Source organism: Oncorhynchus masou, chromosome 15, assembly GCF_036934945.1.
Source record: "Oncorhynchus masou masou isolate Uvic2021 chromosome 15, UVic_Omas_1.1, whole genome shotgun sequence".
In the NCBI taxonomy this organism is placed as follows: Eukaryota; Metazoa; Chordata; class Actinopteri; order Salmoniformes; family Salmonidae; genus Oncorhynchus; species Oncorhynchus masou.
In genome coordinates this window covers 74,309,236-74,336,829 of record NC_088226.1, presented here as the reverse complement: position 1 = coordinate 74,336,829, position 27,594 = coordinate 74,309,236, and the positions used below count along the sequence as shown (strand labels likewise).

The 27,594-nt window shown below is 39.9% G+C and overlaps 1 protein-coding gene across 2 annotated transcripts in view; it reads right to left on the bottom strand.

Moving 5' to 3' along the window:
* The window catches only part of stra6 (signaling receptor and transporter of retinol STRA6), a 173,720-nt gene that overhangs the window by 115,749 nt on the left and 30,377 nt on the right, over nucleotides 1–27,594 (bottom strand). For both annotated transcript variants that reach the window (XM_064990227.1, XM_064990225.1), the window contains 2 exons: nucleotides 25,103–25,179; nucleotides 24,693–24,826 (listed from right to left, as the gene is read on the bottom strand). In XM_064990227.1, the coding sequence (XP_064846299.1) occupies nucleotides 24,693–24,826; nucleotides 25,103–25,179 (211 nt within the window). The remainder of the gene's footprint in view (nucleotides 1–24,692; nucleotides 24,827–25,102; nucleotides 25,180–27,594) is intronic.

The window sequence follows — 27,594 nt, the reverse complement described above, 5'->3', positions numbered from 1 at the left end:
TGTCTCTCTGTTTCTATACTGTCTCTCTGTTACTATACTGTCTCTCTGTTACTATACTGTCTCTCAGCTGTTACTATACTGTCTCTCTGTTACTATACTGTCTGTTACTATCTGTTACTATACTGTCTCTCTGTTTCTATACTCTCTCTGTTACTATACTGTTTCTCTGTTACTATACTGTCTGTCTCTGTTACTATACTGTTACTATCTCTCAGCTGTTACTATACTGTCTCTCTGTTACTATACTGTCTCTCTGTTACTATACTGTCTGTTTCTCTGTCTCTCTTTACTATACTGTCTCTCTGTTACTATACTGTCTCTCTGTTTCTATACTGTCTCTCTGTTTCTATACTGTCTCTCTGTTACTATACCTCTCTCTGTTACTATACTGTCTCTCTGTTACTATACTGTCTCTCTGTTACTATACTGTCTCTCTGTTACTATACTGTCTCTCAGCTGTTACTATACTGTCTCTCTGTTACTATACTGTCTCTCTGTTACTATACTGTTTCTATACTCTCTCTGTTTCTATACTGTCTCTCTGTTTACTATACTGTCTCTCTGTTACTATACTGTCTCTCTGTTACTATACTGTCTCTCTGTTACTATACTGTCTCTCTGTTACTATACTGTCTCTCAGCTGTTACTATACTGTCTCTCTGTTACTATACTGTCTCTCTGTTTCTACTGTCTCTCTGTTTCTATACTGTCTCTCTGTTACTATACTGTCTCTGTTACTATACTGTCTCTCTGTTACTATACTGTCTCTCTGTTACTATACTGTCTCTCTGTTTCTATACTGTCTCTCTGTTACTATACTGTCTCTGTTACTATACTGTCTCTATTTTACTATACTGTGTCTCTCTGTTACTATACTCTCTCTCTATAGTCTCTCTGTTACTATACTGTCTCTCTGTTACTATACTGTCTCTGTTACTATAGCTGTTACTATACTGTCTCTCTGTTACTATACTGTCTCTCTGTTCTATACTGTCTCTCTGTTACTATACTGTCTCTCTGTTACTATACTGTCTCTCTGTTTCTATACTGTCTCTCTGTCTCTCTTTCTATACTGTCTCTCTGTTACTATACTGTCTCTCTGTTTCTATACTGTCTCTCTGTTACTATACTGTCTGTTCTCTGTTACTATACTGTCTCTCTCTGTTTCTATACTGTCTCTCTGTTACTATACTGTCTCTCTGTTCTCTGTTTCTATACTGTCTCTCTGTTACTATACTGTCTCTCTGTTACTATACTGTCTCTCAGCTGTTACTATACTGTCTCTCTGTTACTATACTGTCTCTCTGTTTCTATACTGTCTCTCTGTTACTATACTGTCTCTCTGTTACTATACTGTCTCTCTCTATACTGTCTCTCTGTTACTATACTGTCTCTCTGTTACTATACTGTCTCTCTGTTACTATACTGTCTCTCTGTTACTATACTGTCTCTCTGTTACTATACTGTCCCTCAGCTGTTACTATACTGTCTCTCAGCTGTTACTATACTGTCTCTCTGTTACTATACTGTCTCTCTGTTACTATACTCTCTCTCTGTTTCTATACTCTCTCTCTGTTACTATACTGTTTCTCTGTTACTATACTGTCTCTCTGTTACTATACTGTCTCTCAGCTGTTACTATACTGTCTCTCTGTTACTATACTGTCTCTCTGTTACTATACTGTCTCTCTGTTTCTATACTCTCTCTCTGTTACTATACTGTCTCTCTGTTACTATACTGTCTCTCTGTTACTATACTGTCTCTCTGTTACTATACTGTCTCTCTGTTTCTATACTGTCTCTCTGTTTCTATACTGTCTCTCTGTTACTACACTGTCTCTGTTACTATACTGTCTCTCTGTTACTATACTGTCTCTCTGTTTCCATACTGTCTCTCTGTTTCTATACTGTCTCTCTGTTACTACACTGTCTCTCTGTTACTATAATGTCTCTCTGTTTCTATACTGTCTCTCTGTTACTATACTGTCTCTCTGTTACTATACTGTCTCTCTGTTACTATACTGTCCCTCAGCTGTTACTATACTGTCTCTCTGTTACTATACTGTCTCTCTGTTACTATACTGTCCCTCAGCTGTTACTATACTGTCTCTCTGTTTCCATACTGTCTCTGTTATACTGTCTCTCTGTTACTAAACTGTCCCTCTGTTCCTCCACTGTCTCTCTGTTACTATACTGTCCCTCAGCTGTTACTATACTGTCTCTCTGTTACTATACTGTCTCTCTGTTACTATACTGTCTCTCAGCTGTTTCTATACTGTCTCTCAGCTGTTACTATACTGTCTCTCTGTTACTATACTGTCTCTCTGTTACTATACTGTCTCTCTGTTACTATACTGTCTCTCTGTTTCTATACTGTCTCTCTGTTTCTATACTGTCTCTCTGTTTCTATACCTTCTCTGTTACTATACTGTCCCTCAGCTGTTACTATACTGTCTCTCTGTTACTATACTGTCTCTCTGTTTCTATACTGTCTCTGTTACTATACTGTCTCTCTGTTACTATACTGTCGCTCTGTTTCTATACTGTCTCTCTGTTTCTATTCTGTCCCTCAGCTGTTACTATACTGTCTCTCTGTTACTATACTGTCTCTCTGTTACCATACTGTCCCTCAGCTGTTACTATACGGTCTCTCTGTTACTATACTGTCTCTCTGTTACTATACTGTCTCTCTGTTACTATACTGTCCCTCTGTTACTATACTGTACCTCTGTTACTATACTGTACCTCAGCTGTTACTATACTGTCTCTCAGCTGTTACTATACTCTCTCTCAGCTGTTACTATACTGTCTCTCTGTTACTATACTGTCTCTCTGTTACTATACTGTCTCTCAGCTGTTACTATACTGTCTCTCTGTTACTATACTGTCTCTCTGTTACTATACTGTCTCCCTGTTACTATACTGTCTCTGTTACTATACTGCCTCTCTGTTACTATACTGTCTCTCTGTTACTATACTGTCTCTCTGTTACTATACTGTCTCCCTGTTACTATACTGTCTCTGTTACTATACTGCCTCTCTGTTACTATACTGTCTCTCTGTTACTATACTGTCTCTCTGTTACTATACTGTCCCTCAGCTGTTACTATACTGTCTCTCAGCTGTTACTATACTGTCTCTCTGTTTCTATACTGTCCCTCAGCTGTTTCTATACTGTCCCTCAGCTGTTACTATACTGTCTCTCAGCTGTTACTATACTGTCTCTCTGTTACTATACTGTCTCTCTGTTTCTATACTGTCTCTCTGTTTCTATACTGTCTCTCTGTTTCTATACCTTCTCTGTTACTATACTGTCTCTCAGCTGTTACTATACTGTCTCTCTGTTACTATACTGTCTCCCTGTTTCTATACTGTCTCTGTTACTATACTGTCTCTCTGTTACTATACTGTCTCTCTGTTTCTATACTGTCTCTCTGTTTCTATACTGTCCCTCAGCTGTTACTATACTGTCTCTCTGTTACTATACTGTCTCTCTGTTACTATACTGTCCCTCAGCTGTTACTATACTGTCTCTCAGCTGTTACTATACTGTCTCTCTGTTACTATACTGTCTCTCTGTTACTATACTGTCTCTCTTTTACTATACTGTCTCTCTGTTACTATACTGTCACTCAGCTGTTTGAGCTTGTGTGTACAGTATAACAGTGGGGTACTGGTTGCTTAATAAAGTCTTCCGTAATTTCAATACAAAGCGTATAAAGCTTTAACTAAGTCGAAAAGAAAAGACACATGTAGAAAAAAACAATCATATTATGTAACAACAACTTTTGCATGAATGATCCAACTGTTCTGAGTATTGTGTTAACATATTGGTTTTTACACCTCTGACTCGAGCTTGGCTTTTCATTCGAACAGATGTCCCTCTTTTCAAATGACTCCCAGCTAGTAAATCAAACAGTGAATCACACAGACTATAATATCTGGTTTGGAATATGACTCACTATCCACAATGCTTCACAGACCCACAGGGCTGTCTAGAACCGGCCATGTCGGACACAAAGATTCAGAAAGACCTCATATTGGCAGAATAAAGCTCTGAAAGTAGATTTACAAAATCCAATTAAAGTTCTCAGTTGCCCTCTTGGTCAAGTCCTCTTTTGTGAAAGAGGGATTTTTTTTACCTCAAGGGGATAAAAAGTAAATATTTAAAAAAAACTCGACAAAAGAATATAGCTGTGAGCAGTAATGACCAGGGATCATAGGATGACACAATGATAAAGGTACAGCACGGGCATATTTTAATGCCGATTTTTTTTGTTATTCTCAAAGCCATTAAAGGTTGAGTATAAGTTTGTCCATAAATGTTCCAATATGTCTATTATGTGTAAATAGTTAATGACTGGTAGAGACCAAAATGTAGTTATTTTGTAAGATACAACCTATTAGATGACATCGTATAGATGTTTTCCATTTTTGGTGTTGCGCTAGCTGTTCAACCCGACATTCACAAATCAGGGGAATTTGTTGCTGGCTTTGATTCCCTCCTAGGTATATGTTGCAAGGCATTTCCCCCAGGCCTGCTCCCTCTGTGGCTAAAGCCAGTTTGACAAATGTGCTAAAAAACAAACATTTGTTCTATGAAATGAAATGAAATACATGTAAATACTGCACTTTAACCCCACAAATGTCTTTGCTTGATTCATGATAGTGCTGTTAGAACTTTAAAACCTGATATAGTTTTGTTGGAATTTGCAGCTGTTGTTTGTAAGTAATTAATCTGCCAACTTCTGTTGACTGATGTAAGGGGTCTAAATGCAGTGGTCAGTAGAAAAACTAATGATGAGTTTGACATATTTTACAGGAAACAAAATAGTCGCCAGTTATTGTTGCCCGTGGTGTAATCATGTCTGACCAGTGGGCTCCAGAGTCTGGCTCAATTTCAGTCAGTAGCTATCCTTCTAAATTCATTGGGCAATGGATAAACTAACCATTAGCATAATTAACACATTTGGCTGAAAACTAATTTGTAACAAGCTGTTGTTGCCCATGGTGAAATCATCAAACTCACTGGCTCCTGAACCCTCATGAGCTCCCGAGTCTAGAAGCAGCTGAGCTAATACGTTAGGTAGCTCGCGTCGCAAATTAGAATTTCGCGAGGTGAGCTGTTTTACAAAAAAAATACTGAGATGACTCACACACTGCAGTTAGCTAGCAAGCCCTGCTAGGTAACAGGGTTATTGTCACAGGAATGTTTTAATTAACTGTCATTGAAGTTGGTGGTTACTACTGGTTTCAGAACCGAGGCGAGAAAAACTGCCCGCCATGTTTTGTGTTGTGGTAAGGGCTCAGAGTAATGTTACACACGCAAGAAGCCTCAACCAATCACCCAATGTTTATTATTGACTTGAGGTCATTTCCATCTTAAAGGACCCATGAGCAGCAACATAAAGGACCCATGAGCAGCAACATAAAGGACCCATGAGCAGCAACATAAAGGACCCATGAGCAGCAACATAAAGGACCCATGAGCAGCAACATAAAGGACCCATGAGCAGCAACATAAAGGACCAATTAGCAACAACATAAAGGACCCATGAGCAGCAACATAAAGGACCCATGAGCCGCAATATAAAGGACCCATGAGCAGCAACATAGAGGACCCATGAGCAGCAACATAAAGGACCCATGAGCAACAACATGTCTTAATGGACACATGAGAAGCAATATAAAGGACCCATGAGCAGCAACATGTCTTAAAGGACCCATGAGCAACAACATGTCTTTAAGGACCCATGAGCAGCAACAGAAAGGACCCATGAGCAGCAACATAAAGGACCCATGAGCAACAACATAAAGGACCCATGAGAAGCAACATAAAGGACCCATGAGCCGCAATATAAAGGACCCATGAGCAGCAACATAGAGGACCCATGAGCAGCAACATAAAGGACCCATGAGCAACAACATGTCTTAATGGACACATGAGAAGCAATATAAAGGACCCATGAGCAGCAACATGTCTTAAAGGACCCATGAGCAACAACATGTCTTTAAGGACCCATGAGCAGCAACAGAAAGGACCCATGAGCAGCAACATAAAGGACCCATGAGCAACAACATAAAGGACCCATTTGCAACAACATAAAGGACCCATGAGCAACAACATGTCTTCAAGGACCCATGAGCAGCAACAGAAAGGACCCATGAGCAGCAACAGAAAGGACCCATGAGCAGCAATATGTCTTAAAGGACCCATGAGCAGCAACATGTCTTAAAGGACCCATGAGCAACAACATGTCTTAAAGGACCTATGAGCAACAACATAAAGGACCCATGAGCAACAACATGTTTTAAAGGTCCCATGAGCAACAACATAAAGGACCCATGAGCAGCAACATAAAGGTCCCATGAGCAACAACATAAAGGACCCATGAGCAGCAACATAAAGGACCCATGAGCAACAACACAAAGGACCCATAAGCAACAACATAAAGGACCCATGAGCAACAACATGTCTTAAAGGACCTATGAGCAACAACATAAAGGACCCATGAGCAACAACATGTTTTAAAGGTCCCATGATCAACAACATAAAGGACCCATGAGCAGCAACATAAAGGACCCATGAGCAGCAACATAAAGGACCCATGAGCAGCAACATACAGGACCAATGAGCAACAACATGAAGGACCCATGAGCAGCAACATAAAGGACCAATGAGCAGCAACATGTCTTACAGGACACATGAGCAGCAACATAAAGGACCCATGAGCAGCAACATAAAGGACCAATGAGCAGCAACATAAAGGACCAATGAGCAACAACATAAAGGACCAATGAGATATTTTCACATTTCTCTCCATCATGAGGGAGGATAATAAAAGTTCACAGAAACAACAAGTAAATGTAGACCTATCGACGAGCTACGTTTTTTGCTGATCTCAATTTTGTTGATGAATTACCAAGTAATTAAATCTCTAAATTCTGTATCAAAATCGGTATTGAATTCACCAAAAAATGGTTACGGAATTTCTACAATTGAATTGGCTACGATGGGAAATCACAGTATTGACAAACAACAGCTGAAGTCACCTGCTACGGTCTACAGCAAGCATACTGCTAAATTCAGCTGATAACAGTTTTTTTTTCGATCCACAGTGCCTTCAGACAGTATTCACACTCCTTGACCTTTTCAAAATGTTATTGTGTTACAGGCTGAATCAAAAATGGATTCAATTAGAATGTTTGTTGGTCACTGGCCTACACACATTGTAGATAATATGGTAGTAAAGTAGAGGCCTGGTGAAACACACTTATGTCAAGCCTAAATAAGTTCAGGAGTAAAGATTTGCTTAACAAATCACAAAATAAGTTGCATGGACTCACTCTGTGTGCAATAATAGTGTTTAACATGATTCATGAATGACTAACTCATCTCTGTACCCTACACATACAGATAATTTCCCTCAGTGAATTTGAAGCACAGATTCAACCACAAAGACAAGGGAAGTTTTCCAAAGAAGGGTGGCTATTGGTAGATGGGTACAAATAATTTAAAAAAGCAAACATTGAAGTTAATAATTACACTTTGGATGGTGCATCAATGCCCCCAGTCACCACAAAGATACAGACATCCTTTCTAACTCAGTTGCCGAAGAGGAAGGAAACCGCTCAGTGATTTTCACCATGAGGCCAATGGTGACTTTAAAACAGTTAAAGAGAAACTCACCACTAAACAAGACAATTGCTCCTCCAACTTTTCACACCCGTAGAGTCAGTTATTTGACATGGGGGAAAGGGTCTGTTAGTATACTCTACCAGCCTATTCACTCTATTGTTGGCAGTGATTGTCTACTCAACAACAAAACTGTTGGTGCTCATACATACAGATGAGGACAGAAGTTTACATACACCTTAGCCAAATACATTTCAACTCAGTTTTTCACCATTCCTGACATTTAATCCTGGTAAACATTACCTGTCTTAGGTCAGTTAGGATCACCACTTTATTTTAAGGATGTGAAATGTCAGAATAATAGTAGAGAGAATGATTTATTTCATCTTTTATTTATTTCATCATATTCCCAGTGGGTCAGAAGTTTAGTTTAAGTTTTTGGCCCATTCCTCCTGACAGAGCTGGTGGAACTGAGTCAGGTTTGAAGGCCTCCTTGCTTGCATACGCTTTTTTAGTTCTGCCCACAGATTTGTATAAGATTGAGGTCAGGGCTTTGTGAAGGCCACTCCAATACCTTGACTTTGTTGTCCTTAAGCTATTTTATAACAACTTTGGAAGTATGCTTGGGGTCATTGTCTATTTAGAAGACCCATTTGCGACCAAGCTTTAACTTCCTGACTGATGTCTTGAGATGTTGCTTCAATATATCCAAATCATTTTCCATCCTCATGATGCCATCTATTTTCTGAAGTGCACCAGTCCCTCCTTCAGCAAAGCACCCCCACAACATGATGCTGCCACCCCCTTGCTTCACGGTTGGGGTGGTGTTCTTCGGCTTGCAAGCCTCCCCATTTTTCCTCCGAACATAATGATGGTCATTATGGCCAAACAGTTCTATTTTTGTTTCATTAGATCAGAGGACATTTCTCCAAAAAGTACGATCTTTGTTCCCATGTGCAGTTGCAAACCGTAGTCTTGGTTTTTTATGGCGGTTTTGGAGCAGTGGCTTCTTCCTTGCTGAGCGACTTTCAGTTCATGTCAGTATAGGACTCGTTTTACTGTGGATGTAGATACTTTTGTACCCGTTTCCTCCAGCATCTTCACAAGGTCCTTTTCTGTTGTTCTGGGCTTGATTTGCACTTTTCGCACCAAAGTACGTTCATCTCTAGGTCTCCTTCCTGAGCGGGATGATGGCTGCGTGGTCCCATGATGTTTATACTTGCGTACTATTGTTTGTACAGATGAACATGGTACATTCAGGTGTTTGGAAATTGCTCCCAAGGATGAACCAGACTTGTGGAGGTCTACAATTTTTTTTCTGAGGTCTTGGCTGTTTTCTTTTGATTTTCCCATGATGTCAAGCAAAGAGGCACTGAGTTTGGAGGTAGGACTTGAAATACATCCACAGGTACACCAAAATTAAAATTATGTCTAAAATTATGTCAACTAACATATCAGAATCTTCTAAAGCCATGCCATAATTTTCTGGAATTTTCCAAGCTGTTTAAAGGCACAGTCCACTTAGTGTATGTTAACTTCTGACCCACTGGAATTGTGATACAGTGAATTATAAGTAAAATAATCTGTCTGTAAACAATTATTGGAAAAATGTCTTGTGTCATGCACAAAGTAGATGTCCTAACCGACTCGCCAAAACTATAGTTTGTTAACAAGAAATGTGTGGACTGGTTGAAAAAATGAGTTATAATGACTCCAACCTAAGCGTATGGAAACTTCCGACTTCAACTGTAACAATAAACTACTTGACTGTCTACAAGTCAAGCCCCCCTCAAACTTGTCACATCTTTGCTAACAACCCATCTCAATGCTCCATTAATGACTGAGTGCAATAAAACATCAGTCAACCAAACCCTTTTTTGTTGACAGATTCACTTGGTTAATTGTTTGTTTACACATCCTCATGATCAGTCTTCATGTCTTTCCAGGAGACTTGCAGTACCAACAAATCTGCTGCAAGTAGTTGTAGCAGTGGGTGGTGAAGAAAGTGTACTACCCCACAACCCACCACTTCAGGGAGAGGCTTGTCTACCTGGCATTGTAGTTGTCGAAAAGGCCAGACGGTTGTCTACAAGAAGCCAGAGTCACAGCTCTCCAAACCCAACAGCCAAAAACTCCACAGCGCCAAAGCCTGCTAAACCAGCTGCCATTACCCAACACAAGGTTCATCAGCTGAAGAACATTCTGGAATCTGCCTGGAACGTTCAACCAATACAACATTCATATTCAGTTAGACTGATGTTGTAGTATAATATAGAATGTCTAGTGAGCTCTAACTGCATTATGGTATAGATATCGCTAGCTGTTGTACATATATATAATGGTGTTTAATGGGATTGGGGGCACTAGCAAGCCCCGTTATGGCCAAAATGATCACCAAATCGTACTGTACTGAACAACACCGCCTTGTGTAAAAGGAGAGGTTATGTTGCCAGCTAGCTACCGACAGAAAAACAACTTACTCGTTTATCATTTGCCCTCGTGTTTCAGGTGGTCTATGCTGCCGCCCCAGTTGGTCTGCAGTGACCCTCTCCTGTAACAACTGTCTGTGATCAAATCTGCTGCAGCACAGACTTTCTGCTTCAGTCGACGTGGCAACCGTATGTACTCGCTGCTTGTCTGAAACACCTTTCATCAGTAGTATTATGTCTGAAACACCTTTCATCACTAAGTATTATGTCTGAAACACCTTTCATCAGTAGTATTATGTCTGAAACACCTTTCATCAGTAGTATTATGTCTGAAACACCTTTCATCAGTAGTATTATGTCTGAAACACCTTTCATCAGTAGTATTATGTCTGAAACACCTTTCATCACTAAGTATTATGTCTGAAACACCTTTCATCACTAAGTATTATGTCTGAAACACCTTTCATCACTAAGTATTATGTCTGAAACACCTTTCATCAGTAGTATTATGTCTGAAACACCTTTCATCACTAAGTATTATGTCTGAAACACCTTTCATCACTAAGGATTATGTCTGAAACACCTTTCATCACTACGTATTATGTCTGAAACACCTTTCATCACTAGTATTATGTCTGAAACACCTTTCATCAGTAGGATTATGTCTGAAACACCTTTCATCACTAAGTATTATGTCTGAAACACCTTTCATCACTAAGTATTATGTCTGAAACACCTTTCATCAGTAGTATTATGTCTGAAACACCTTTCATCACTAGTATTATGTCTGAAACACCTTTCATCACTAGTATTATGTCTGAAACACCTTTCATCAGTAGTATTATGTCTGAAACACCTTTCATCAGTAGTATTATGTCTGAAACACCTTTCATCAGTAGTATTATGTCTGAAACACCTTTCATCAGTAGTATTATGTCTGAAACACCTTTCATCAGTAGTATTATGTCTGAAACACCTTTCATCACTAGTATTATGTCTGAAACACCTTTCATCACTAGTATTATGTCTGAAACACCTTTCATCAGTAAGTATTATGTCTGAAACACCTTTCATCAGTAGTATTATGTCTGAAACACCTTTCATCACTAAGTATTATGTCTGAAACACCTTTCATCAGTAGTATTATGTCTGAAACACCTTTCATCAGTAGTATTATGTCTGAAACACCTTTCATCACTAAGTATTATGTCTGAAACACCTTTCATCAGTAGTATTATGTCTGAAACACCTTTCATCAGTAGTATTATGTCTGAAACACCTTTCATCACTAAGTATTATGTCTGAAACACCTTTCATCACTAAGTATTATGTCTGAAACACCTTTCATCATTAGTATTATGTCTGAAACACCTTTCATCACTAAGTATTATGTCTGAAACACCTTTCATCGGTAGTATTATGTCTGAAACACCTTTCATCAGCAGTATTATGTCTGAAACACCTTTCATCAGTAGTATTATGTCTGAAACACCTTTCATCACTAGTATTATGTCTAAAACACCTTTCATCAGTAGTATTATGTCTGAAACACCTTTCATCAGTAGTATTATGTCTGAAACACCTTTCATCACTAAGTATTATGTCTGAAACACCTTTCATCAGTAGTATTATGTCTGAAACACCTTTCATCAGTAGTATTATGTCTGAAACACCTTTCATCAGTAGTATTATGTCTGAAACACCTTTCATCAGTAGTATTATGTCTGAAACACCTTTCATCAGTAGTATTATGTCTGAAACACCTTTCATCACTAAGTATTATGTCTGAAACACCTTTCATCACTAAGTATTATGTCTGAAACACCTTTCATCACTAGTATTATGTCTGAAACACCTTTCATCACTAAGTATTATGTCTGAAACACCTTTCATCACTAAGTATTATGTCTGAAACACCTTTCATCACTAAGTATTATGTCTGAAACACCTTTCATCACTAAGTATTATGTCTGAAACACCTTTCATCACTAGTATTATGTCTGAAACACCTTTCATCACTAAGTATTATGTCTGAAACACCTTTCATCACTAAGTATTATGTCTGAAACACCTTTCATCACTAAGTATTATGTCTGAAACACCTTTCATCACTAGTATTATGTCTGAAACACCTTTCATCACTAAGTATTATGTCTGAAACACCTTTCATCAGTAGTATTATGTCTGAAACACCTTTCATCAGTAGTATTATGTCTGAAACACCTTTCATCACTAAGTATTATGTCTGAAACACCTTTAATCAGTAGTATTATGTCTGAAACACCTTTCATCAGTAGTATTATGTCTGAAACACCTTTCATCAGTAGTATTATGTCTGAAACACCTTTCATCAGTAGTATTATGTCTGAAACACCTTTCATCACTAGTATTATGTCTGAAACACCTTTCATCACTAGTATTATGTCTGAAACACCTTTCATCAGTAGTATTATGTCTGAAACACCTTTCATCACTAGTATTATGTCTGAAACACCTTTCATCAGTAGTATTATGTCTGAAACACCTTTCATCAGTAGTATTATGTCTGAAACACCTTTCATCAGTAGTATTATGTCTCAAACACCTTTCATCAGTAGTATTATGTCTGAAACACCTTTCATCACTAAGTATTATGTCTGAAACACCTTTCATCACTAAGTATTATGTCTGAAACACCTTTCATCACTAGTATTATGTCTGAAACACCTTTCATCACTAAGTATTATGTCTGAAACACCTTTCATCACTTCCGGTTCCGGTTGGAGCGAGCGGCCGCATCTACACTTCGGTCCGCAGGTAGTATAACTTTTTATAACTTTTCATTACATTTCGTTATAGTACAACGGTTTGATTTGTCTAATCTTAGCAATTTCTTCTTAGCCAGCTACATAGCCGTCCTTGTATCAACGACAATTGCATAATTATCGTATTTCGTCGTCCTAACGTATCTGCCCAGCAGCTAGCTAAGCAGCTAAGCAGCTAGCTAACATCCACTGTCCACTAGCACTGTAGTAACTATTACACTCAACTGAACGACTCGATTAGCGTAGTGTCAGCTAGCTACATAGTTGTCTTCGTATCCAAGATAATTGTGCAGTTTAGAGTGTGTAGACTTAGAGTGATTATCTTAATTTACCGAGGTTAGCTAGCCAGCTATTTGTCGTCCTTAACGTAGGAAATGCTGCTAGCTAGCTAGCCAACAGCTAGCCAACCTCTACCGAATTGAACTCCAACTACCCGGTCAACATTCCGCGTCGTTCCACAGGTAGTATCACATTTTCATTTCACTTCATTACAGTACAACGGTTTGATTTGTTTGATCGTAGCTAGCCAGCTACATAGCCGTCTTTGTATCTAAGACAATTGTGTAGTCTAGAGCGATTTTCTAGGTTAGCTTTCTAGGTTAGCTGGCCAGCTATTGTCGTTCTTCTACTGTTTGAATAGCAGCACCGTAGTAACTATTACAGTACAACGGTTTGTTTTGTTTGATCGTAGCTAGCTAGATACATAGCCGTCTTTGTATCTAAGACAATTGTGTAGCCTAGAGCGATTTTCTAGGTTAGCCAGCTATTGTCGTTCTTTTAAGTAACGGAACGCAATCAACCTTGCTAGCTAGCCAGCTAGCCCCCGAATAGCAGCACTGTAGAAACTATTACACTCGACGGAACGACTTGATTAGTGTAGTGTCAACATCGCAGCCACTACCAGCTACCCTACTCCAGCAGTACTGTTTCATTTCAATCATTTTAGTCAATAAGATTCTTGCTACGTAAGCTTAACTTTCTGAACATTCGAGACGTGTAGTCCACTTGTCATTCCAATCTCCTTTGCATTAGCGTAGCCTCTTCTGTACCCTGTTAACTATGTGTCTATCTATCCCTGTTCTCTCCTCTCTGCACAGACCATACAAACGCTCCACACCGCGTGGCCGCGGCCACCCTAATCTGGTGGTCCCAGCGCGCACGACCCACGTGGAGTTCCTGGTCTCCGGTAGCCTCTGGAACTGCCGATCTGCGGCCAACAAGGCAGAGTTCATCTCAGCCTATGCCTCCCTCCAGTCCCTCGATTTCCTGGCACTGACGGAAACATGGATCACTACAGATAACACTGCTACTCCTACTGCTCTCTCTTCGTCCACCCACGTGTTCTCGCACACCCCGAGAGCTTCTGGTCAGCGGGGTGGTGGCACCGGGATCCTCATCTCTCCCAAGTGGTCATTCTCTCTCTCTCCCCTTACCCATCTATCTATCGCCTCCTTTGAATTCCATGCTGTCACAGTTACCAGCCCTTTCAAGCTTAACATTCTTATCATTTATCGCCCTCCAGGTTCCCTCGGAGAGTTCATCAATGAGCTTGATGCCTTGATAAGCTCCTTTCCTGAGGACGGCTCACCTCTCACAGTCCTGGGCGACTTTAACCTCCCCACGTCTACCTTTGACTCATTCCTCTCTGCCTCCTTCTTTCCACTCCTCTCCTCTTTTGACCTCACCCTCTCACCTTCCCCCTACTCACAAGGCAGGCAATACGCTCGACCTCATCTTTACTAGATGCTGTTCTTCCACTAACCTCACTGCAACTCCCCTCCAAGTCTCCGACCACTACCTTGTATCCTTTTCCCTCTCGCTCTCATCCAACACTTCCCACACTGCCCCTACTCGGATGGTATCGCGCCGTCCCAACCTTCGCTCTCTCTCCCCGCTACTCTTTCCTCTTCCATCCTTTCATCTCTTCCCTCTGCTCATACCTTCTCCAACCTTTCTCCTGACTCTGCCTCCTCAACCCTCCTCTCTTCCCTTTCTGCATCCTTTGACTCTCTATGTCCCCTATCCTCCAGGCCGGCTCGGTCCTCCCCTCCCGCTCCGTGGCTCGATGACTCATTGCGAGCTCACAGAACAGAGCTCCGGGCAGCCGAGCGGAAATGGAGGAAAACCCGCCTCCCTGCGGACCTGGCATCCTTTCACTCCCTCCTCTCTACATTTTCCTCCTCTGTCTCTGCTGCTAAAGCCACTTTCTACCACTCTAAATTCCAAGCATCTGCCTCTAACCCTAGGAAGCTCTTTGCCACCTTCTCCTCCCTTCTGAATCCTCCTCCCCCTCCCCCCCCTCCTCCCTCTCTGCAGATGACTTCGTCAACCATTTTGAAAAGAAGGTCGACGACATCCGATCCTCGTTTGCTAAGTCAAACGACACCGCTGGTTCTGCTCACACTGCCCTACCCTGTGCTCTGACCTCTTTCTCCCTCTCTCTCCAGATGAAATCTCGCTTCTTGTGACGGCCGGCCGCCCAACAACCTGCCCGCTCGACCCTATCCCCTCCTCTCTCCTCCAGACCATTTCCGGGGACCTTCTCCCTTACCTCACCTCGCTCATCAACTCATCCCTGACCGCTGGCTACGTCCCTTCCGTCTTCAAGAGAGCGAGAGTTGCACCCCTTCTGAAGAAACCTACACTCGATCCCTCCGATGTCAACAACTACAGACCAGTATCCCTTCTTTCTTTTCTCTCCAAAACTCTTGAACGTGCCGTCCTTGGCCAGCTCTCCCTCTATCTCTCTCAGAATGACCTTCTTGATCCAAATCAGTCAGGTTTCAAGACTAGTCATTCAACTGAGACTGCTCTTCTCTGCATCACGGAGGCGCTCCGCACTGCTAAAGCTAACTCTCTCTCCTCTGCTCTCATCCTTCTAGACCTATCGGCTGCCTTCGATACTGTGAACCATCAGATCCTCCTCTCCACCCTCTCCGAGTTGGGCATCTCCGGCGCGGCCCACGCTTGGATTGCGTCCTACCTGACAGGTCGCTCCTACCAGGTGGCGTGGCGAGAATCTGTCTCCTCGCCACGCGCTCTCACCACTGGTGTCCCCCAGGGATCTGTTCTAGGCCCTCTCCTATTCTCGCTATACACCAAGTCACTTGGCTCTGTCATAACCTCACATGGTCTCTCCTATCATTGCTATGCAGACGACACACAATTAATCTTCTCCTTTCCCCCTTCTGATGACCAGGTGGCGAATCGCATCTCTGCATGTCTGGCAGACATATCAGTGTGGATGACGGATCACCACCTCAAGCTGAACCTCGGCAAGACGGAGCTGCTCTTCCTCCCGGGGAAGGACTGCCCGTTCCATGATCTCGCCATCACGGTTGACAACTCCATTGTGTCCTCCTCCCAGAGCGCTAAGAACCTTGGCGTGATCCTGGACAACACCCTGTCGTTCTCAACCAACATCATGGCGGTGGCCCGTTCCTGTAGGTTCATGCTCTACAACATCCGCAGAGTACGACCCTGCCTCACACAGGAAGCGGCGCAGGTCCTAATCCAGGCACTTGTCATCTCCCGTCTGGATTACTGCAACTCGCTGTTGGCTGGGCTCCCTGCCTGTGCCATTAAACCCCTACAACTCATCCAGAACGCCGCAGCCCGTCTGGTGTTCAACCTTCCCAAGTTCTCTCACGTCACCCCGCTCCTCCGCTCTCTCCACTGGCTTCCAGTTGAAGCTCGCATCCGCTACAAGACCATGGTGCTTGCCTACGGAGCTGTGAGGGGAACGGCACCGCAGTACCTCCAGGCTCTGATCAGGCCCTACACCCAAGCAAGGGCACTGCGTTCATCCACCTCTGGCCTGCTCGCCTCCCTACCATTGAGGAAGTACAGTTCCCGCTCAGCCCAGTCAAAACTGTTCGCTGCTCTGGCCCCCCAATGGTGGAACAAACTCCCTCACGACGCCAGGACAGCGGAGTCAATCACCACCTTCCGGAGACACCTGAAACCCCACCTCTTCAAGGAATACCTAGGATAGGATAAGTAATCCTTCTCACCCCCCCTTAATGACTTAGATGCACTATTGTAAAGTGGCTGTTCCACTGGATGTCAGAAGGTGAATTCACCAATTTGTAAGTCGCTCTGGATAAGAGCGTCTGCTAAATGACTTAAATGTAAATGTAAATGTAAGTATTATGTCTGAAACACCTTTCATCACTAAGTATTATGTCTGAAACACCTTTCATCACTAAGTATTATGTCTGAAACACCTTTCATCACTAGTATTATGTCTGAAACACCTTTCATCACTAAGTATTATGTCTGAAACACCTTTCATCACTAAGTATTATGTCTGAAACACCTTTCATCACTAAGTATTATGTCTGAAACACCTTTCATCAGTAGTATTATGTCTGAAACACCTTTCATCAGTAGTATTATGTCTGAAACACCTTTCATCACTAAGTATTATGTCTGAAACACCTTTCATCACTAAGTATTATGTCTGAAACACCTTTCATCAGTAGTATTATGTCTGAAACACCTTTCATCAGTAGTATTATGTCTGAAACACCTTTCATCACTAAGTATTATGTCTGAAACACCTTTCATCAGTAGTATTATGTCTGAAACACCTTTCATCAGTAGTATTATGTCTGAAACACCTTTCATCAGTAGTATTATGTCTGCAACACCTTTCATCACTAAGTATTATGTCTGAAACACCTTTCATCAGTAGTATTATGTCTGAAACACCTTTCATCAGTAGTATTATGTCTGAAACACCTTTCATCACTAAGGATTATGTCTGAAACACCTTTCATCAGTAGTATTATGTCTGAAACACCTTTCATCAGTAGTATTATGTCTGAAACACCTTTCATCAGTAGTATTATGTCTGAAACACCTTTCATCAGTAGTATTATGTCTGAAACACCTTTCATCAGTAGTATTATGTCTGAAACACCTTTCATCAGTAGTATTGTGTCTGAACCACCTTTCATCAGTAGTATTATGTCTGAAACACCTTTCATCACTAAGTATTATGTCTGAAACACCTTTCATCAGTAGTATTATGTCTGAAACACCTTTCATCACTAAGTATTATGTCTGAAACACCTTTCATCAGTAGTATTATGTCTGAAACACCTTTCATCAGTAGTATTATGTCTGAAACACCTTTCATCAGTAGTATTATGTCTGAAACACCTTTCATCACTAGTATTATGTCTGAAACACCTTTCATCAGTAGTATTATGTCTGAAACACCTTTCATCAGTAGTATTATGTCTGAAACACCTTTCATCACTAGTATTATGTCTGAAACACCTTTCATCAGTAGTATTATGTCTGAAACACCTTTCATCAGTAGTATTATGTCTGAAACACCTTTCATCAGTAGTATTATGTCTGAAACACCTTTCATCACTAAGTATTATGTCTGAAATACCTTTCATCACTAAGTATTATGTCTGAAACACCTTTCATCACTAGTATTATGTCTGAAACACCTTTCATCACTAAGTATTATGTCTGAAACACCTTTCATCACTAAGTATTATGTCTGAAACACCTTTCATCACTAAGTATTATGTCTGAAACACCTTTCATCAGTAGTATTATGTCTGAAACACCTTTCATCAGTAGTATTATGCTGAAACACCTTTCATCACTAAGTATTATGTCTGAAACACCTTTCATCACTAAGTATTATGTCTGAAACACCTTTCATCAGTAGTATTATGTCTGAAACACCTTTCATCAGTAGTATTATGTCTGAAACACCTTTCATCACTAAGTATTATGTCTGAAACACCTTTCATCAGTAGTATTATGTCTGAAACACCTTTCATCAGTAGTATTATGTCTGAAACACCTTTCATCAGTAGGATTATGTCTGAAACACCTTTCATCAGTAGTATTATGTCTGAAACACCTTTCATCAGTAGTATTATGTCTGAAACACCTTTCATCACTAAGTATTATGTCTGAAACACCTTTCATCACTAAGTATTATGTCTGAAACACCTTTCATCACTAAGTATTATGTCTGAAACACCTTTCATCAGTAGTATTATGTCTGAAACACCTTTCATCAGTAGTATTATGTCTGAAACACCTTTCATCACTAGTATTATGTCTGAAACACCTTTCATCAGTAGTATTATGTCTGAAACACCTTTCATCACTAGTATTATGTCTGAAACACCTTTCATCAGCAGTATTATGTCTGAAACACCTTTCATCACTAGTATTATGTCTGAAACACCTTTCATCACTAAGTATTATGTCTGAACCACCTTTCATCAGTAGTATTATGTCTGAAACACCTTTCATCAGTAGTATTATGTCTGAAACACCTTTCATCACTAAGTATTATGTCTGAAACACCTTTCATCAGTAGTATTATGTCTGAAACACCTTTCATCAGTAGTATTATGTCTGAAACACCTTTCATCAGTAGTATTATGTCTGAAACACCTTTCATCAGTAGTATTATGTCTGAAACACCTTTCATCAGTAGTATTATGTCTGAAACACCTTTCATCACTAGTATTATGTCTGAAACACCTTTCATCAGTAGTATTATGTCTGAAACACATTTCATCAGTAGTATTATGTCTGAAACACCTTTCATCACTAAGTATTATGTCTGAAACACCTTTCATCACTAAGTATTATGTCTGAAACACCTTTCATCAGTAGTATTATGTCTGAAACCCATTTCATCAGTAGTATTATGTCTGAAACACCTTTCATCACTAAGTATTATGTCTGAAACACCTTTCATCAGTAGTATTATGTCTGAAACACCTTTCATCAGTAGTATTATGTCTGAAACACCTTTCATCACTAGTATTATGTCTGAAACACCTTTCATCAGTAGTATTATGTCTGAAACACCTTTCATCAGTAGTATTATGTCTGAAACACCTTTCATCAGTAGTATTATGTCTGAAACACCTTTCATCAGTAGTATTATGTCTGAAACACCTTTCATCACTAAGTATTATGTCTGAAACACCTTTCATCACTAAGTATTATGTCTGAAACACCTTTCATCACTAGTATTATGTCTGAAACACCTTTCATCACTAAGTATTATGTCTGAAACACCTTTCATCACTAAGTATTATGTCTGAAACACCTTTCATCACTAAGTATTATGTCTGAAACACCTTTCATCACTAAGTATTATGTCTGAAACACCTTTCATCACTAGTATTATGTCTGAAACACCTTTCATCACTAAGTATTATGTCTGAAACACCTTTCATCACTAAGTATTATGTCTGAAACACCTTTCATCACTAAGTATTATGTCTGAAACACCTTTCATCAGTAGTATTATGTCTGAAACACCTTTCATCAGTAGTATTATGTCTGAAACACATTTCATCACTAAGTATTATGTCTGAAACACCTTTCATCAGTAGTATTATGTCTGAAACACCTTTCATCAGTAGTATTGTGTCTGAAACACCTTTCATCAGTAGTATTATGTCTGAAACACCTTTCATCACTAAGTATTATGTCTGAAACACCTTTCATCAGTAGTATTTTGTCTGAAACACCTTTCATCACTAAGTATTATGTCTGAAACACCTTTCATCAGTAGTATTATGTCTGAAACACCTTTCATCAGTAGTATTATGTCTGAAACACCTTTCATCAGTAGTATTATGTCTGAAACACCTTTCATCAGTAGTATTGTGTCTGAAACACCTTTCATCAGTAGTATTATGTCTGAAACACCTTTCATCACTAAGTATTATGTCTGAAACACCTTTCATCAGTAGTATTATGTCTGAAACACCTTTCATCACTAAGTATTATGTCTGAAACACCTTTCATCAGTAGTATTATGTCTGAAACACCTTTCATCAGTAGTATTATGTCTGAAACACCTTTCATCAGTAGTATTATGTCTGAAACACCTTTCATCAGTAGTATTGTGTCTGAAACACCTTTCATCAGTAGTATTATGTCTGAAACACCTTTCATCACTAAGTATTATGTCTGAAACACCTTTCATCAGTAGTATTATGTCTGAAACACCTTTCATCACTAAGTATTATGTCTGAAACACCTTTCATCAGTAGTATTATGTCTGAAACACCTTTCATCAGTAGTATTATGTCTGAAACACCTTTCATCAGTAGTATTATGTCTGAAACACCTTTCATCACTAGTATTATGTCTGAAACACCTTTCATCAGTAGTATTATGTCTGAAACACCTTTCATCAGTAGTATTATGTCTGAAACACCTTTCATCACTAGTATTATGTCTGAAACACCTTTCATCAGTAGTATTATGTCTGAAACACCTTTCATCAGTAGTATTATGTCTGAAACACCTTTCATCAGTAGTATTATGTCTGAAACACCTTTCATCAGTAGTATTATGTCTGAAACACCTTTCATCACTAAGTATTATGTCTGAAACACCTTTCATCACTAAGTATTATGTCTGAAACACCTTTCATCACTAGTATTATGTCTGAAACACCTTTCATCACTAAGTATTATGTCTGAAACACCTTTCATCACTAAGTATTATGTCTGAAACACCTTTCATCACTAAGTATTATGTCTGAAACACCTTTCATCACTAAGTATTATGTCTGAAACACCTTTCATCACTAGTATTGTGTCTGAAACACCTTTCATCACTAAGTATTATGTCTGAAACACCTTTCATCAATAAGTATTATGTCTGAAACACCTTTCATCACTAAGTATAGTATTATGTCTGAAACACCTTTCATCAGTAGTATTATGTCTGAAACACCTTTCATCAGTAGTATTATGTCTGAAACACCTTTCATCACTAAGTATTATGTCTGAAACACCTTTCATCACTAAGTATTATGTCTGAAACACCTTTCATCAGTAGTATTATGTCTGAAACACCTTTCATCAGTAGTATTATGTCTGAAACACCTTTTCATCACTAAGTATTATGTCTGAAACACCTTTCATCAGTAGTATTATGTCTGAAACACCTTTCATCAGTAGTATTATGTCTGAAACACCTTTCATCAGTAGGATTATGTCTGAAACACCTTTCATCAGTAGTATTATGTCTGAAACACCTTTCATCAGTAGTATTATGTCTGAAACACCTTTCATCACTAAGTATTATGTCTGAAACACCTTTCATCACTAAGTATTATGTCTGAAACACCTTTCATCAGTAGTATTATGTCTGAAACACCTTTCATCAGTAGTATTATGTCTGAAACACCTTTCATCAGTAGTATTATGTCTGAAACACCTTTCATCACTAGTATTATGTCTGAAACACCTTTCATCAGTAGTATTATGTCTGAAACACCTTTCATCACTAGTATTATGTCTGAAACACCTTTCATCAGCAGTATTATGTCTGAAACACCTTTCATCACTAGTATTATGTCTGAAACACCTTTCATCAATAAGTATTATGTCTGAAACACCTTTCATCAGTAGTATTATGTCTGAAACACCTTTCATCAGTAGTATTATGTCTGAAACACCTTTCATCAGTAGTATTATGTCTGAAACACCTTTCATCACTAGTATTATGTCTGAAACACCTTTCATCAGTAGTATTATGTCTGAAACACCTTTCATCAGTAGTATTATGTCTGAAACACCTTTCATCAGTAGTATTATGTCTGAAACACCTTTCATCACTAAGTATTATGTCTGAAACACCTTTCATCAGTAGTATTATGTCTGAAACACCTTTCATCACTAAGTATTATGTCTGAAACACCTTTCATCAGTAGTATTATGTCTGAAACACCTTTCATCAGTAGTATTATGTCTGAAACACCTTTCATCAGTAGTATTATGTCTGAAACACCTTTCATCAGTAGTATTGTGTCTGAAACACCTTTCATCGGTAGTATTATGTCTGAAACACCTTTCATCACTAAGTATTATGTCTGAAACACCTTTCATCAGTAGTATTATGTCTGAAACACCTTTCATCACTAAGTATTATGTCTGAAACACCTTTCATCAGTAGTATTATGTCTGAAACACCTTTCATCAGTAGTATTATGTCTGAAACACCTTTCATCAGTAGTATTATGTCTGAAACACCTTTCATCAGTAGTATTGTGTCTGAAACACCTTTCATCAGTAGTATTATGTCTGAAACACCTTTCATCACTAAGTATTATGTCTGAAACACCTTTCATCAGTAGTATTATGTCTGAAACACCTTTCATCACTAAGTATTATGTCTGAAACACCTTTCATCAGTAGTATTATGTCTGAAACACCTTTCATCAGTAGTATTATGTCTGAAACACCTTTCATCAGTAGTATTATGTCTGAAACACCTTTCATCACTAGTATTATGTCTGAAACACCTTTCATCAGTAGTATTATGTCTGAAACACCTTTCATCAGTAGTATTATGTCTGAAACACCTTTCATCACTAGTATTATGTCTGAAACACCTTTCATCAGTAGTATTATGTCTGAAACACCTTTCATCAGTAGTATTATGTCTGAAACACCTTTCATCAGTAGTATTATGTCTGAAACACCTTTCATCAGTAGTATTATGTCTGAAACACCTTTCATCACTAAGTATTATGTCTGAAACACCTTTCATCACTAAGTATTATGTCTGAAACACCTTTCATCACTAGTATTATGTCTGAAACACCTTTCATCACTAAGTATTATGTCTGAAACACCTTTCATCACTAAGTATTATGTCTGAAACACCTTTCATCACTAAGTATTATGTCTGAAACACCTTTCATCACTAAGTATTATGTCTGAAACACCTTTCATCACTAGTATTGTGTCTGAAACACCTTTCATCACTAAGTATTATGTCTGAAACACCTTTCATCACTAAGTATTATGTCTGAAACACCTTTCATCACTAAGTATTATGTCTGAAACACCTTTCATCACTAAGTATTATGTCTGAAACACCTTTCATCAGTAGTATTATGTCTGAAACACCTTTCATCACTAAGTATTATGTCTGAAACACCTTTCATCAGTAGTATTATGTCTGAAACACCTTTCATCAGTAGTATTATGTCTGAAACACCTTTCATCATTAGTATTATGTCTGAAACACCTTTCATCACTAAGTATTATGTCTGAAACACCTTTCATCACTAGTATTGTGTCTGAAACACCTTTCATCACTAAGTATTATGTCTGAAACACCTTTCATCAGTAGTATTATGTCTGAAACACCTTTCATCAGTAGTATTATGTCTGAAACACCTTTCATCAGTGGTATTATGTCTGAAACACCTTTCATCAGTAGTATTATGTCTGAAACACCTTTCATCAGTAGTATTATGTCTGAAACACCTTTCATCAGTAGTATTATGTCTGAAACACCTTTCATCAGTAGTATTATGTCTGAAACACCTTTCATCACTAAGTATTATGTCGGGGGACAGGACGTCTGACAGGATGTGATGTCTGACAGGATGTGATGTCTGACAGGATGTCTGACAGGATGTGATGTCTGACACGATGTCTGACAGGATGTGATGTCTGACAGGATGTGATGTCTGACACGATTTCTGACAGATGTGATGTCTGACAGGATGTCTGACAGGATGTGATGTCTGACAGGATGTCTGACAGGATGTGATGTCTGACACGTTGTCTGACAGGATGTCTGACAGGATGTGATGTCTGACAGGATGTGATGTCTGACAGGATTTGATGTCTGACTGGAAGAACACCCCAAATAGAGTGTAGCGGTGAAATTTCCCTTTAAGGAGAAAATAATGATCTCAGAATGACAATAGGTTTCGCTGTGAACTCCTAATAATTGTGGAACAAAACACTACTCCGATCTATGATTTCACAACTTTCTGCTCCTTACGTTTGTTGGCTTGGTCTGTGGTGAAGGGAAGAGGGTTTGGTGCTATGACCAGACCAAACAGTTTGCAGAACAGCACTCCAAACACAGCTACAGCTAAGCCCTTGTGCTGCGTGTGGTCCAGGAAGTTCACTGGGCTGGGGATCAAACAGGAAAATATTTAGAACCAGGATGTTAGAACCAAGCTGCTTCAGGTTTGATATATGATGTCATGGCAGGGGGATGCAACAGTGTGGATGGCAGGGTTGGGGGGGGAAATATAATTTAAATGAAATAAAAAAGTCCTATTCCATTTGTAAATTCACTTTCCCACAGAAGGGAGGATTAGGATGCCATTTAAAGGTATAAATCTAAATCAAATCAAATCAAATTTTATTAAGATTATAATATGGGGTAAGAGAAGGGGATCTCACCTGAGTAAACCTCTTTTCTGCCCATCCGCCAGCTTCATCCTCCTGGCAAGGAATGCTAGGATCAACATGACCACCAGCTGCACCACAGAACGGGAGACAGACCAATTAGTCCAGGAGACATTTCAGTTATCCCAGTTGGCCACATCTGTCTGGTCCTTCTGCCCGACCCATATGACCCTTGACACTTGTGCAGCTGTGGACCCCCTGCCTTCTCCTCAGTCCTCTTGGGACCCCCTGCCCTCTCCCCTGGGTCAGACCAAAGACTGGGGGCAGACCCCACAACAAAAGGGTTTCCCCCAGTCTATGATCTCACTGGGTCACCATTAGTCAGGACTTCACAGCTCACTGAGCAGTATTGACCTAGAGTGACTTCACAGCTCACTGAGCAGTATTGACCTAGAGTGACTTCACAGCTCACTGAGCAGTATTGACCTAGAGTGACTTCACAGCTCACTGAGCAGTATTGACCTAGAGTGACTTCACAGCTCACTGAGCAGTATTGACCTAGAGTGACTTCACAGCTCACTGAGCAGTATTGACCTAGAGTGACTTCACAGCTCACTGAGCAGTATTGACCTAGAGTGACTTCACAGCTCACTGAGCAGTATTGACCTAGAGTGACTTCACAGCTCACTGAGCAGTATTGACCTAGAGTGACTTCACAGCTCACTGAGCAGTATTGACCTAGAGTGACTTCACAGCTCACTGAGCAGTATTGACCTAGAGTGACTTCACAGCTCACTGAGCAGTATTGACCTAGAGTGACTTCACAGCTCACTGAGCAGTATTGACCTAGAGTGACTTCACAGCTCACTGAGCAGTATTGACCTAGAGTGACTTCACAGCTCACTGAGCAGTATTGACCTAGAGTGACTTCACAGCTCACTTAATCCAGTGTCCCGAAAAGTTCATTTGCACATATTTAATGATACATTAGCATATTTTAATACAATATTTGTAATAGAAACAAACGGGTAAAAGTTGATTGTGATATGCTAAACGGAAGAAAAAATAACTTTTATGGTGCTTGGCCTTAAATTCCTTTTTGGAGTAAAAACACATGACATTGAGTGGTATCAAACAGATGGGTATTTTTTACCTTTTTTTAACCAGGCAAGTCAGTTAAGAACAAATTCTTATTTTCAATGACGGCCTGGGAACAGTGGGGTAACTGCCTGTTCAGGGGCAGAACGACAGATTTGTACCTTATCAGCTCGGTGATTCGAACTTACAACCTTTCGGTTACTAGTCCAACGCTCTAACCACTAGGCTACCCTGCCGCCTCTAGACTCTAACCACTAGGCTACCTGCCACCTCTACACTCTAACCACTAGGCTACCCTGCCGCCTCTAGACTCTAACCACTAGGCTACCTGCCACCTCTACACTCTAACCACTAGGCTACCCTGCCGCCTCTACACTCTAACCACTAGGCTACCCTGCCGCCTCTACACTCTAACCACTAGGCTACCCTGCCGCCTCTACACTCTAACCACTAGGCTACCCTGCCGCCTCTACACTCTAACCACTAGGCTACCCTGCCGCCTCTACACTCTAACCACTAGGCTACCCTGCCACCTCTACACTCTAACCACTAGGCCACCTGCCACCTCTACACTCTAACCACTAGGCTACCTGCCACCTCCACACTCTAACCACTAGGCTACCTGCCTCCTCTACACTCTAACCACTAGGCTACCTGCCACCTCTACACTCTAACCACTAGGCTACCCTGCCGCCCCGTATCATCTCCGCAGTAAAAAATAAACTTCTAATCTGTAGTTTAGTTGTGAATTGGAGGGTTATCAGCTATGGTACCGTCGATATATAACACTACAGGTCTACTGGACAAATACATCAGGTTACATAAGGTCCTTACAGACCAAACCAATAGTGTTGAAATCAGACTGTAATCTTATCTACAGGAAAGACCATGGTATATTGGCTTCAACACCTGCATTGCTTGCTGTTTGGTGTTTTATAGACTGGGTTTCTTTACAGCACTTTGAGATATCAGCTGATGTAAGAAGGGCTTTATAAATAAATTTGGTTTGATTTCTATATCGACCGAGACAACCTTATCGTGTAAGAGTTGTTGCTGATGGCTTCATACAGTACCAGACAGTCATGTTACACCAGATCAGAGTGAGAATGTGGCTGAAGCGGTGGTGTAAACCTGAAGAGGATAGAGAGTGAGACGCGTGTGAAGTGGTAATGACATAATGGTGTCATAACGGGCTTTTCAAACTACTGTGCTGAGACCAACTGTGTTGATTTAAACTGTGCTGAGTCAAACTGTGTTGAGTCAAACTGTGTTGAGACAAACTGTGTTGAGTCAAACTGTGCTGAGTCAAACTGTGTTGAGTCAAACTGTGCTGAGTCAAACTGAGTTGATTCAAACTGTGCTGAGTCAAACTGTGTTGAGTCAAACTGTGCTGAGACAAACTGTACTGAGTCAAACTGTGTTGAGTCAAACTGTGCTGAGTCAAACTG